This window comes from Capsella rubella, unplaced genomic scaffold (genome assembly GCF_000375325.1).
Source record: "Capsella rubella cultivar Monte Gargano unplaced genomic scaffold, Caprub1_0 scaffold_2, whole genome shotgun sequence".
NCBI classification, from domain to species: domain Eukaryota; kingdom Viridiplantae; phylum Streptophyta; class Magnoliopsida; order Brassicales; family Brassicaceae; genus Capsella; species Capsella rubella.
The window spans coordinates 13,017,888-13,030,032 of NW_006238922.1; the positions used below are offsets into that span (position 1 = coordinate 13,017,888).

General features: G+C 33.8%; 2 protein-coding genes and 1 long non-coding RNA gene across 3 annotated transcripts; all 3 read left to right on the plus strand.

The window, feature by feature from the left end:
• Positions 1 to 5,474: 5,474 nt before the first annotated feature.
• On the plus strand, positions 5,475 to 6,873 carry LOC17896511 (F-box protein At1g78100). The gene has a single exon (XM_006302472.2). It carries the CDS (start codon positions 5,707 to 5,709, stop codon positions 6,697 to 6,699), a length of 993 nt encoding a protein of 330 aa, XP_006302534.1. The 5' UTR covers positions 5,475 to 5,706; the 3' UTR covers positions 6,700 to 6,873.
• Positions 6,874 to 8,811: 1,938 nt separating this feature from the next.
• On the plus strand, positions 8,812 to 9,658 carry LOC111832068. The gene is made up of 2 exons (XR_002835203.1): positions 8,812 to 8,920; positions 9,391 to 9,658. It is a non-coding gene; the product is annotated as an uncharacterized LOC111832068 (long non-coding RNA).
• A 668-nt stretch (positions 9,659 to 10,326) lies between these two features.
• On the plus strand, positions 10,327 to 11,851 carry LOC17895164. Its single transcript, XM_023787805.1, has one exon. The coding sequence runs from the start codon at positions 10,513 to 10,515 to the stop codon at positions 11,563 to 11,565; it is 1,053 nt and encodes a 350-aa protein (XP_023643573.1). The 5' UTR covers positions 10,327 to 10,512; the 3' UTR covers positions 11,566 to 11,851.
• Positions 11,852 to 12,145: the final 294 nt, after the last annotated feature.

Below are 12,145 nucleotides of genomic sequence, written 5' to 3' on the forward strand. Positions count from 1 at the left end.
CAGCGAAAATAATCATTTGATGACAGTGGTTTTTCGAAACTTTCTGTGAAAAATATCTACGCAGCCCGATATTGATGGGACGCTCGCTAGCTATAGCAAAAATAAGATACATTGTATGTATTTAAGAGAACAATAAGAATGACAAATATGATCATAAGTTGTGTGCAAAAAAGACTCAATATATTCATGAATGGAGATGCTTTGGATGTTGACAACAAAAAAAAAAAAAAGAAAAAAAAAAGAGACATATTATTAAATATTAAGGAAAAAAAGAGAGCAAACATAATAGTGTTTTTTCTATATGACAACTATCAGTGAGTCACTAAACTATTCACATGAACAATGGGGTTCATGTGTTATTCTTTGGATCTGTGTCTCATACTTAGTATATGCTATATTTTTTTTAATTTTCTTAAAGACAGATGGAAATCTTCATGTTCTAAATATATATTCGCAAGAATAAGTTTGAGACCGATTACATATCTTATATTATACTGAAAATATTAAATAAATCTAGAATACCTTTTTCTGAATTTTTTTTGGTGCTGCTTACACATGTTAATGTAGTAGAGATTTCTTGTTGTTTATTAGTGACTTATTGAAGGATTCCTAATGAATGGCTAAATCCTTCTTCTTCGAGCAGTGACAAACTGACGAAACAGGTTCAGTACTGTGTTACTGTATCCCTTACTTAAAACCAAACATTGTACACTAATGTTTTATTTTAACATTCCTTGATTGCAGATTAAACAGTTAACCCCCATCATGTGAAAGAAGCTAGCTATAAGGGAAGGGACCAATTAAAGCTAATACGCATCTTAAAAAGGTAACGGGGACCATTAATCAGATTCTCAATACTTAGTTAATTACGATTAGTGAAGCAATTATACAGGGTTTTAATCACACACGTGTCACCCTAATGGTCCCCCCCTCTCCTCTAGTAATTTCCTTCTCCCATGTTTTAGGCTTTTTTAGTCCTCCAGAAGAAAAAAAATTGTGTACTTATACATTTATTTAAGTTACTAATTGTACTAAAAAGGATAAGATTAATCTTTGATTGGATGATTAAGATTTCAGACCATGTGGTTTAGTGATCTTATACTGGGGAGCAGATTTAGTTTTGTCCCAATAATTTACTCACTTTCAGGTTTTTTTTAAACATTAGGTAGCAGTAGAGTCGTAGAGGTACACTTATGCACTTATACTTCTATAATCTTATTGCAATGTATTGGACTACAATAATATAGATAAAAAAATTACAGAAGCTGGAGTTATATAGGATTAGTTGCTTAGATCAGATAAATGACTACTGGTTATTGTTGTAATACATAAATAAAGTTCATAGATTTCCAGCTATAAATTGCTTCTATACACAGTTTAGTAAAGGTTTGATGGAGTAACGAATATTTATAAAGTTTCATTTAAGTATCAGTGCAGGTTGAGTGTAACCGAAATATATTAAAAATAAACTCGTTCCTCTTATGGTTTATTTTCATAAGTTTTACTTATTTTATTTTATGGCATTTGCATATCAAAACGAAGAATAATGATAAGACATAACATATCTTACATACAAATCCTTAAATTTAGTTAACAGGCCTTGTATAAAATCATATGGGCCAAAGAATTTCATTAACAAAAAGCTATGAAACGATTTGTTCATATTCGAATATAGAAATTAACTGTACACTAATAATGGGCCTTAAGAGTCTTAAAAACTTGGAAACCCAAAAGTGGAAATCTAAGAAATAGTAGGAAAAGCAAATTAGTATTACTAATGCTGAAGCAATTAGGACCCAGACTAGGCAATGTTGTGCTTATTAACATAGGACCAATATTATTTGATCTGCTACTACCTAATAATACTTGATAGCTATAATTTATTTACTTCCCCTTAAGTGGCTGAATGTATAATTTTAGCTCTAATAATTTCACAAACAGTATTATTACACGTATTATTACATTTAATATGGTTGATAAATTCAATAACGATATATACAGTTTTCTTATACAATATATAATAAATAGTTAAATACTCAGCCCAGATTCAACCTCCTATATAATATACTCTAAAGTCCAAAAAACCCTACTTAACTAAACTATTCTTATTGTATGCCCAAAAAAAACTAAACTATTCTTATTATGACTTTGATAAACCATTATTCCAACTGGCGACTTTGATAAGTTTAGTCATCATCCCAGAATTTGTTTTAGAATTAGTTTAGCTTAGCTGTACATTTTCGAATAAATAAGTTTTTTTTTTTAAACTAATAATGATACACATTAAGCCAATGATTAAGATCTTTTAATATCTATTGTTTTAGTCGTTGTCACGGCTGAGTTGTCCACTTGTCCCCCCAGCTTTATATAATTAGTAATACGCCATATCCACTTTCTCTATATTATTAATATCGGCATAGTAAAATACTTAAATTGGAGAAGATTTTTTTTTTTTTTTTTTTTTACTATCAAGATTTATTGGATAAAATTTTATGGAGAAAAAGAAAGCACTAGCTTTCGTCCAAAAAATATTTTTTATAAAAAAGATTGGTATATAGACACAATGTCGTAATTTTCATAGTATACTCTTATCTTTTTATTTATGTTAGTTTAGCACAGTTACGTCCTGTTTTTGACACAATGGCTCAGGCAATTATAAAAAAAATTAGTTTCAGATAACCTTTTTTTAGTTTTAAAATTCGATGGATTATTCTCTGTTTGAAAGAATCTCAGGTTTTAATGTTTTATATATACACAGGTTCACTCTCTTATAGTTGTCTTAGAGGAAGGACAATGTATACATAAATATACGAAACATTTCAATTTTTTTATTTGGTGGTCACAAAATTTAATAGGGTTAAATACTGAAATTATTTCAAAAATGACGTAAATAAATAAATAATAAAAATGTGGAAGAAAGTGTCAAGTTGCCTTGTGACAGACAACAAATCAACAAAGAAACAAAAAAAAAAAAAAACAAATAGGCAAAAAATATAAATGTTGGAAATTGAACCGTAGCCTTTTGTTATCTTCTCCGAGAAAGATGTGTTTTTGGCAATCGCGTAAACTTTGGAAGATTGCTTCTTCTTTTCTATTCTTTCTTTCCGTGCAAATAAATATTTTCTTTTATTTGATTCTCTTTTTATTTCTTTCAAAGCTAAAAAGGATAATATCATAATAACAGTTTTTGACTTTTCAGATACAAAATGAATGCGAACTACAAATTATTGCATTTGTTAATAATGGAAAGACAAATGACACAGATATGTTTTCCCAACGGTATCTCTGGTCCAACATCTACAACTCTAAACATAAAATTTGATTTGGATCATATCATCTCAGCTATGATTTGGCACCATAAAATGTGTTAGCCAAACAAGCACGGTCGTAAGTATTGAATTTGAAGAGAACACACGTGCACTAGTGCCTCAATTCAGTATTGCACAAGAGGATCTCATTAAATGTTTTGAACAAAGGGAGTGTTTAACAAGTTAATCTATCAATAAACGTTTGAACAAAGGGAGCGTAATCTAAATTAACGTACGTTAAATATGCTTACATAACTTAAATGTGTGTACACATTACCGCAACAAACACTAGTATTAATTTTAGAGTATATACCTTTATAATTATAAGGTTATTGTCATAATAACTCAATAGCCATAATTGATTCAACGCCGGTCTAAATTATTGTCAAGAGTCATTACTCGTGAGTAAGACATTTTCTACTCAGCCACTAGATCATGCAAATGATGTATGGATCTCCATGGAAGGACGTGTGACAAGATCTGCCACAACAACAACTCCCAAATCCATGCATTATTTCAGAAGACAAATAAAGTGCATTAATACAACCTGTCCCGACTTAAATCATCACTCGAGCTTTACATATTGAAATCAAATAAATAAATAGATTTGAAAAATAATTGTAACATAAAGAAAACTAATATATATATATATATATATATATATATGTACTCTTTTCTTTTGACATGAAACCAACAAAAAATTAACATTATTATTGATAAGGTCAGAATGAACGTACCTAGACATACAGTAATGTCTTAAAAGTCTTAAGAATTTGGTTATTGAATGTTTGAATATAATTGTGACTATTTATCTATCTGGGGATCTTTTTTTTTTTGTAAAATAAAATATAAAATGTCACAAAAGATTTGTAAATTCGGGTTCTAGTGTAAAATATCTCTGAAATTTATCTACGAAATATTCACTCGAACTCACAAAGCCTTTTTTTAATTATAAGTCACTAATATTCCTACCTTAAATCCTTAAATAGACGAGGAGACAAAAACTAAGACAATACAGTGGTTCTTCTATAACAACACCATGATCCATCAATGCTAAAGCAGAGAGACTGAGAGTGTGTATTGCCGCTTACAGTGTTTGCTCGTGTAGCAGTACTTTCCGTACAAAATGCAACGGGGGAGTGTACCAACGATCCCTTATATGACTCTCGTGAACACGGCCACGGGTGTTGTAAATGAAGCTTTTTGTTTGGTTGTGATCATATCTATTCTGTATAAATATTTATAGTTTGACGTCAGGTTTTAAGATATTTATTTATTTTGATCCTTAATAATACAGTACTAATCGTAAACGTTCCACGTAGAGTATATGAAGCGTTTAATATCATTTGAAGTGTTTAGTTACATTCGTAATTTTAAAATATATTTTTACAAACACACAAAAATGTTTTATACTACTGAATTTCTGAATGTAGTAGTTTTGTATGAATCTATTATTTCTACATGTAAGCCAATAACAAAAATACTGGTTGTAAACTTGAAATTGAAATAATCAATGTAAGTTTTTCCTTAAGTTTCTTTCTTTGTCTCAGAATCTTTTGGAACGAAGAAAGAAACCATCCGAACCCTCCAAAATGATTTTGGAATATCTCAAATAATGAAGGCTGTTCAATTTGACATTGTTCGTCACTGAACCAAATGTATAGTTTCAACTTTCAATCAATTTATTTTTTTGTCAGCAGATAAACTTTTGAGTTTAAAGTCTCGTTAACACTTCTAGAAGACAAAATATTATCGACAAAGCTAGTAGCTAGAAAAGTTAACACCATTTACTCTCTTTACGTTATTAATACTTATTTGATATAGAATCATTTCATCCGTCATGAAAACTATAGTTTCGCGAATTTATTTTTGGTCGACAATTCGACTGATTCTCATAAAGAGATGAAAAAAGTTTATTTAAAGCTATGGTATCCTCCATTCAAATATATATATATATATATATATATATATTTCTCATTTTTATCAGTTATAAAGTTTTTTTCCCCCGGTATGGACCGTGATGATTTAAATAGAAAAAGTTAAAGCAGCTTGGACCGTTGATCAAGGAGGATGTCGCCGGATTAGAGAGCATCTCAATCGTTGATGTCTCCTAATTAATTATCAACCCAGCAATAAAAAAAAGGGATATATGAGAAAAAGCCGTACTTATTAGTAAATTAATTATCATTATACAGACGGCAATAGTGACCCTACATGCCGGGGTAATTTAAAAAAATAATGATTATCTCTTTCCTGCCTTAATATATATAACCCCCTCCAAAAATACTCTCTCTTACACAAAAACAAACTCCATTACACAACACATAGAGAAACTAGAAGTGAGAGAGAGAGAAGTCTCTAACCGATCCCGAAGGAAAAGGGGTATTTTAGTCAAATCATGGACGCTTTTGATGCGATTCCAGATCCTGTGGTCATCGACATTTTAAACAAAGTCGGTGACGTCAAAACCTTAATACGATGCCGTTCCGTTTCCAAACGTTTCAACTCGTTAGCCACTCAGTCCGACTCGCTCCTTCTCCAGCTCGATCAGATCCTCGGAATCACCGATTCCGACCCCGACCTCGACTCCCCCATCGCTAGCTTTTTCCGTTCTCTGTTCAAATCTATTCACGGCTTCCTCCCTATCTTCCCCAAACCTTCTGACCCAGCCGACATCCTTACCCGATCTCCCAAAACTCCGGCTCAGATTCTCGTCGGCTTTGAGCGGATCCGGAACCTTGAGGTCGAGTTATACGGCGGCGATGTCAAGCTCGAGAAAGGCGCCGCCGTTAAGTGGAAGGCTGAGTTCGGGAAAACGCTCAAGAGCTGCGTCATCGTTGCTTTCCGTTCCGCGACGGTTAATACTTCCGCAACTTCCGCCGTCGTCGACGGTGCTGTGGAGTCTGACTCTGAGTTCGTCTGTGGACTGAAGACGCGCGTGGTGTGGACGATCAGCGCGTTGATGGCGGCTTCCACGCGCCATTACCTGATGAGGGATTTGGTGAAAGATCACAAGGAGATGGAGCAATTGATTGTTCGTGACCGAGAAGGTGAAGGTACGGTGGTGATGGACGCCGCCGGGATGAAGGAGTACAGAGAGACGGAGGCGCGTGAGGATGTTAAAGGAGTCGAGCGCGTAGGTGAACGCACCCTGGTTCCTAGCGTGAGGATGAGTATGAGACACGCGCCGTCGCTGATGCTTAAGAGCGGGATTTGTCTCGAAGCCGCCACGCTTGTGGTCGTAAGGCCGAGTGGTGTACCCGCAGATGATAATGACGTTGAGCTGGTGACGGAGGCGTTCGCCGGAGACGGCGGCGATTGTATGTACGGAGAAGCCGTGACGGCGTTGCTCAAGCGTAGGAGGAATGTGTTAGAGATGAATTCTTTCTAAATTTGTTTTTGAAAGACCTAATGGGCTTTTTTGGGCTGTTGTTTGTTCGGCCTCTTTCTTATGTATATAAAAATCCACATCGTACAAAGCCGAATGGTACCATTGGCGTACGACTTTGGTCAAATGACATCGAATCCGAATTATATTCCCCTCTAATATGATATGATTATCACATTAATTGCGTCGCAGGATCCAATATAATATATACAGATATGATTCGAATGATTACTTTAATAGCAATGATTTCAATATATAAAAATTAAACCATTATGTAATGAATCAATGTTGACTATAAAATGAAATTAATTCATTAAAAATACTTTTGTTATTGCTAGGTTCATGAGCTGGATATCATGGAATAAAGCCATAATTATAAGAATGCAAATTGCAAGATTCAAGCCTATTGAATCCAGTAGTCGACAAAAAAAAAAGAGCCTATTGGATCCAGTTTGAAGCCCATCAAGGCCCGGTCTGTGCAGAAGAAAAGTAGAAAACCAAACCCACTTTCAGTTTATGAGCTATATAGTTCGAAGTTTAGTTTTACAATGTCTCATTCAACCTTTGCTTGAGCAAATAAAAAACTTATAAATTTAATTGATCTGATATCATTATGAACACATTGTTAAGTCTTCCATTGAGTGGTATCATCACCATCATGATCAAAAGGATTTTATATTTGATTAGGTCACTAATATATTTCCTTAACATTATTTGATGATACATTTGCAAAAAAGGCGATAGTGTGCGGAGAAAGAATTAAACCCTATTATAAAAATAAAAAAAATGTGGTCCTTGCTTACATTTCAATGACAAATATGGACTAATTAAAAAAGAATGTCTCACTTAGGTAAACTTGATTAGAGACTGAATCTCAACCATAAACTATAGGTGTGTGAATGATGCCTCAATCCAAAACTTTGATTGCAAGTTTTAAAGTTTCATGCAATACAATTTTTCGTACTTTATCAGGATTAGTTTTTGTCACATTTTCTTGTCATATTTTCTTGTCATATAAATGAAGTTTTGTTTTTAATAATTTATTTACGTTTTATTGTTTTTAAAGAGCATGAGATGTAATTTGCCTAACTTTTTTCTTTTGAGTGAGGCTCTTAAGAAAGGCCTACCCACATGATTTTTCAATATTGTCGCTCTCATTCACAAGGATTGGGATACAACTAAATCAAAAACAGTATCTTCAAATAATTTTAGCTTTTATGAAAATCGCTTTAAAAATGATATCTTGCATTTCAATAATTTATTTTATATTGCTACTTAACTGTTAAATATATATATATAAATTCGACTGCTAAAGGCCTACCTCAATGTTGATGCAAACTTATCATGATAAAACGTACCTTTTTATTTTATTTTCAAATGATAAGATATACCTATAACTTTTTATTTTCCATCCTTTAATTTGATAGTTGGGGTATGCTAGTTTATTTGTATTTAATTACTTTTCGAAGTGCATTTATATCATTCTAACAGTTCTAATCTGTACAACTTTAAAAGAGATGAACGCAATCAACGCAAACAATATCCGATGAAGGTCAAAAGTGTTATGCATGTTTACCCATATCACATGAATACGAGTGAAGAAAACAAGTTTTCATAATTACTTTATCCGATATATATGGTCAAAACTTTGCGAAAATAAACTACTGTATATAATTATAATACGTTAGAAATGTTAAGAATCTAATGCCAGTTAAAAAAGTTTTCCACAGCAAAAAGATCCAAAACGTGCATGTTATACATGTTTTTATTTTAGATGGGATTTAGCAGATAAAGCAAGAGTTACGTTTCATGAAACTAGTCTGGAACTTTACTGAAATTTTAAAGCTGGAACGAGAGCTACATCCTAACCGAAAAGACACAACTTTGCCTGTGAAATTTCAGTTAAGGAAGCAATATATTGTGTAAGAAGCATGACACTAAATCAAAATTATTGTGTTTGAATCTTTAATCATAAAGGAAATTTAGAAAATAAGTTTCACGTTTATTTGTGAAAAGTAAAGAAGAACAAGACCAGCATGAAAGGGAGATCTCCTATTCAAGAACTGAAACCTGTCAAATATACATATCATGCAACAAGTGTATTTGTTTTTTTTTTTAAAGACGACGAGTGAAGCACCAAAACATATAGAAAAAGCATAAGAGAACTTGCGACGTCTGGTGGTGTAATTTTTGAATACTATCTAAGAGTTTTGAGAAAATTAAGGTTTGTCCTGTACGTCTAACGCTAACTGTAAAACCGTATTATACTACACGTGTAACTGCTACAACCATGGTGGGAAAATATTGTTTCTTAATATGTTTTTCGAAACTCTATAGTCTATACAAATCATTGACTTTACTTCATGTTGAGTTCTAGCTAGTTTTATTAGCATACCAATTGTGATGATTTGAACGATGAAACTGTAGAATATTTAGAGAAACAAAACTGTTTGAAGTGGAACCACAACTTTTTTGTTTGGTTGGTTTTCAGAACATTAATCTCTGCAATGATGTTTTTCGATTGAGCAAACCATCATATCAAACAAATCATGCCTCATGTCACAATAACTTCACCATAAACCATTTCAGTATGTGATCATTAACATCCCTATATATCGTTTGCACTCCTGAATATCATTGTCTTTTGATGGCTTTATATTTTTGTTCTGATAAAAGTGTTTTGATGCTATATAGTTTGGTGATATAGTTAGAAGGAAGTTAAACCGTAAGATGGCAATTGAAAATGGATGATTGTATGGTTGACGATAACAACAAGAAAGGGAAATGTGTGACCACACAGCTTGTGATCTCAGTGTACCAATGGATTAAGAAACAAGCCTCGTGCCCTTCCAATCTTTTCCTTTTTTATTCCTTTATACCATTGTCTTTCTTTTTCCAATAATATTATCAGTTTATATTGAATTTGCAAAAAGTAAAGCCCACGAAACCTTTCCAACTTTAATCTATTGAGCAATTCGACTATAACCCATCATCACCCTTGTCACATTCACATGTTATAGTTTAGAAAAACAAAAAAAAAATATTACTAATGCACTATCTATGAATCTAGTTTCGTAATCTTAACACACAAAGAATATCACCAAAAGAACCTTTGAAGTTTGATTGTGAATAGCTTATCGATAAATGTAAGAACTATGACCAATGCATTTTTTATTTTTTTTTGGGTAATCGAATTCATAGGGTTGAAATCGATACTAACTTCTATTATACACGGGTTCTATACTGAAGACGATTTGGTATAGTAAGCCTAGGATACACACTCACCGTGAAAATTCAAAACCATCATTTGGTATTGGCATATAAATCTCAAAAAGTAAACTTATATATGAATCTACTCAAAAAAACATGAACAAGAAGTGGTGAAGACCATTAAAAGTTTGAAAGTGAATGATTCAGTCAAGAAGCTTCATGTTTACGATTGAATAAAGTTGTAATGAACCCACTTCACTCCTTTGACCCCATCACTACTTCTTCTTTTTCATATCTATCCATCAATTTCACAAACATTTTCAATATCAACAATTTACGAAGACATTTGAGGAAGTTGCACCACCGATTTTATTTTCACTTTTTGAAAAAAAAGGTTTAGTGAAAAAGAAAGTTTTTTTTTTCCCCTCGCAAAAGCAAAAAGCATGTAAAGCTGTCACAGCACAGGAATATCAAAGCCTAAAAAGAAAATTTTATAAAAAAGGAAGAAGAATTTTATAAATCCAAACATAAAAAGCTGAACCCTTCCATAGAGAGAGAGAGAGATCGATCCAAAAACCAAAACCCAAGAAAACAAAAGCAAAAGCTATGATCAAAGGAAGCAATGGAAACAGAGGATCTTCTTCTTCTGGTTACTCTGCAGATTTGTTGGTTTGTTTCCCTTCAAGAGCCCACCTAGCTCTTACTCCTAAGCCCATTTGTAGCCCATCTCGTCCTTCCGACTCCTCCTCCACTAATCGTCGTCCCCAGCACCGTCGCCAGCTAAGTAAACTCTCCGGCGGCGGTGGAGGAGGACACGGGAGTCCTGCTTTGTGGGCTAAACAAGCGAGCAGTAAGAATATGGGTGGTGACGAAATAGCTGAACCTACATCGCCTAAAGTAACTTGCGCCGGTCAGATCAAAGTCCGGCCGAGCAAATGCGGTGGAGGAAGAGGAAAGAATTGGCAATCGGTGATGGAAGAGATAGAGAGGATACATGATAATAGAGCCCGAAGCAAGTTTTTTGGATTGAAGAAAGATGTGATGGGTTTCTTGACTTGTCTCACAAACATCAGATTCGATTTCAGGTGTTTTGGTGATTTCCGACATGCTGATGTCACAAGCGACGATGAAGAAGAAGACGACGATGATGAGGAGGAAGAAGGAGAAGGAGAAGAAGAAGAAGAAAACTCAAAGACAGTTTTCTCCAAATGGTTTATGGTTTTACAAGAGGAACAGAGCAGCAACGACGACGACAAGAACAACGATAACAAAAAGTGTGGCGTCGTAGATGGTGACGAAAAACACGACCTTGAAGACTTAGACGCAGAACCGGCGGTTCCGCCGCCAAACGCGCTTTTGCTGATGCGGTGTAGATCAGCTCCTGCGAAGAGTTGGTTAGAAGAGAGAATGAAAGTAAAAACAGAACCAGATAACAGAGAAGAAAAAGAAAAAGAAGATGAAGAAACAGAGGATCAAGAAACGGGTATGAAGAAGACGAAGAAGGATTTGAGATCACTAATGGAGGAAGAAAAGATGGAACTAGTGTTGATGAGATATGATACTGAGTTTTACAGACTCTCTTCAGACATCGCCAAGGAAACTTGGGTTGTCGGCGGAATTCAAGATCCTCTGTCTCGGAGTCGAAGCTGGAAAAGCTGAACTCTTACGAATCCATCGTTACTCATCATTATTAATCATCGTATTTTAAATTCTAATTAACCGTTTTTACTCTACCAACATTTTCATTATCTGTTAATTAGTTTTGATACTCGTTTCTTTTTTTGGTTTTATTTTTTGGTTTTTTTGAGTTTCGATGGTTCCTCTGTTTTGTATCTCAAAGGTTTGTTTTTTTCTTTTTCACCTTCTTTGTTTGGTGTGTTTCATGACAACGTTGTAATGTAATGCAAATATGTACAGACTTTATATATTACACGAAGTTGCTTAATATATCATTCTTTTTTATTTTTTGTGAACCATCACACATTTCCATTTGCTAGCTATGTCCTTACTTACACGGGTTCGATGTCAAACTCCACAAAAGTGGCAGGACGCTTGGTCTTTCTCACCTTTTTCCTCCTTGAGAGAGATGCAATAAACAAAAAAACCAAAGCGAAGGTCATAAACTTCGAATACGGCAAGCAATAACAGGCAAAATAGCTCTCTTCATCCTGATAAGAACATCAAACCGAATAACATCAGCCAACGTCATCTTAGTTTTCTCAATGCTATAGTGAAGCAC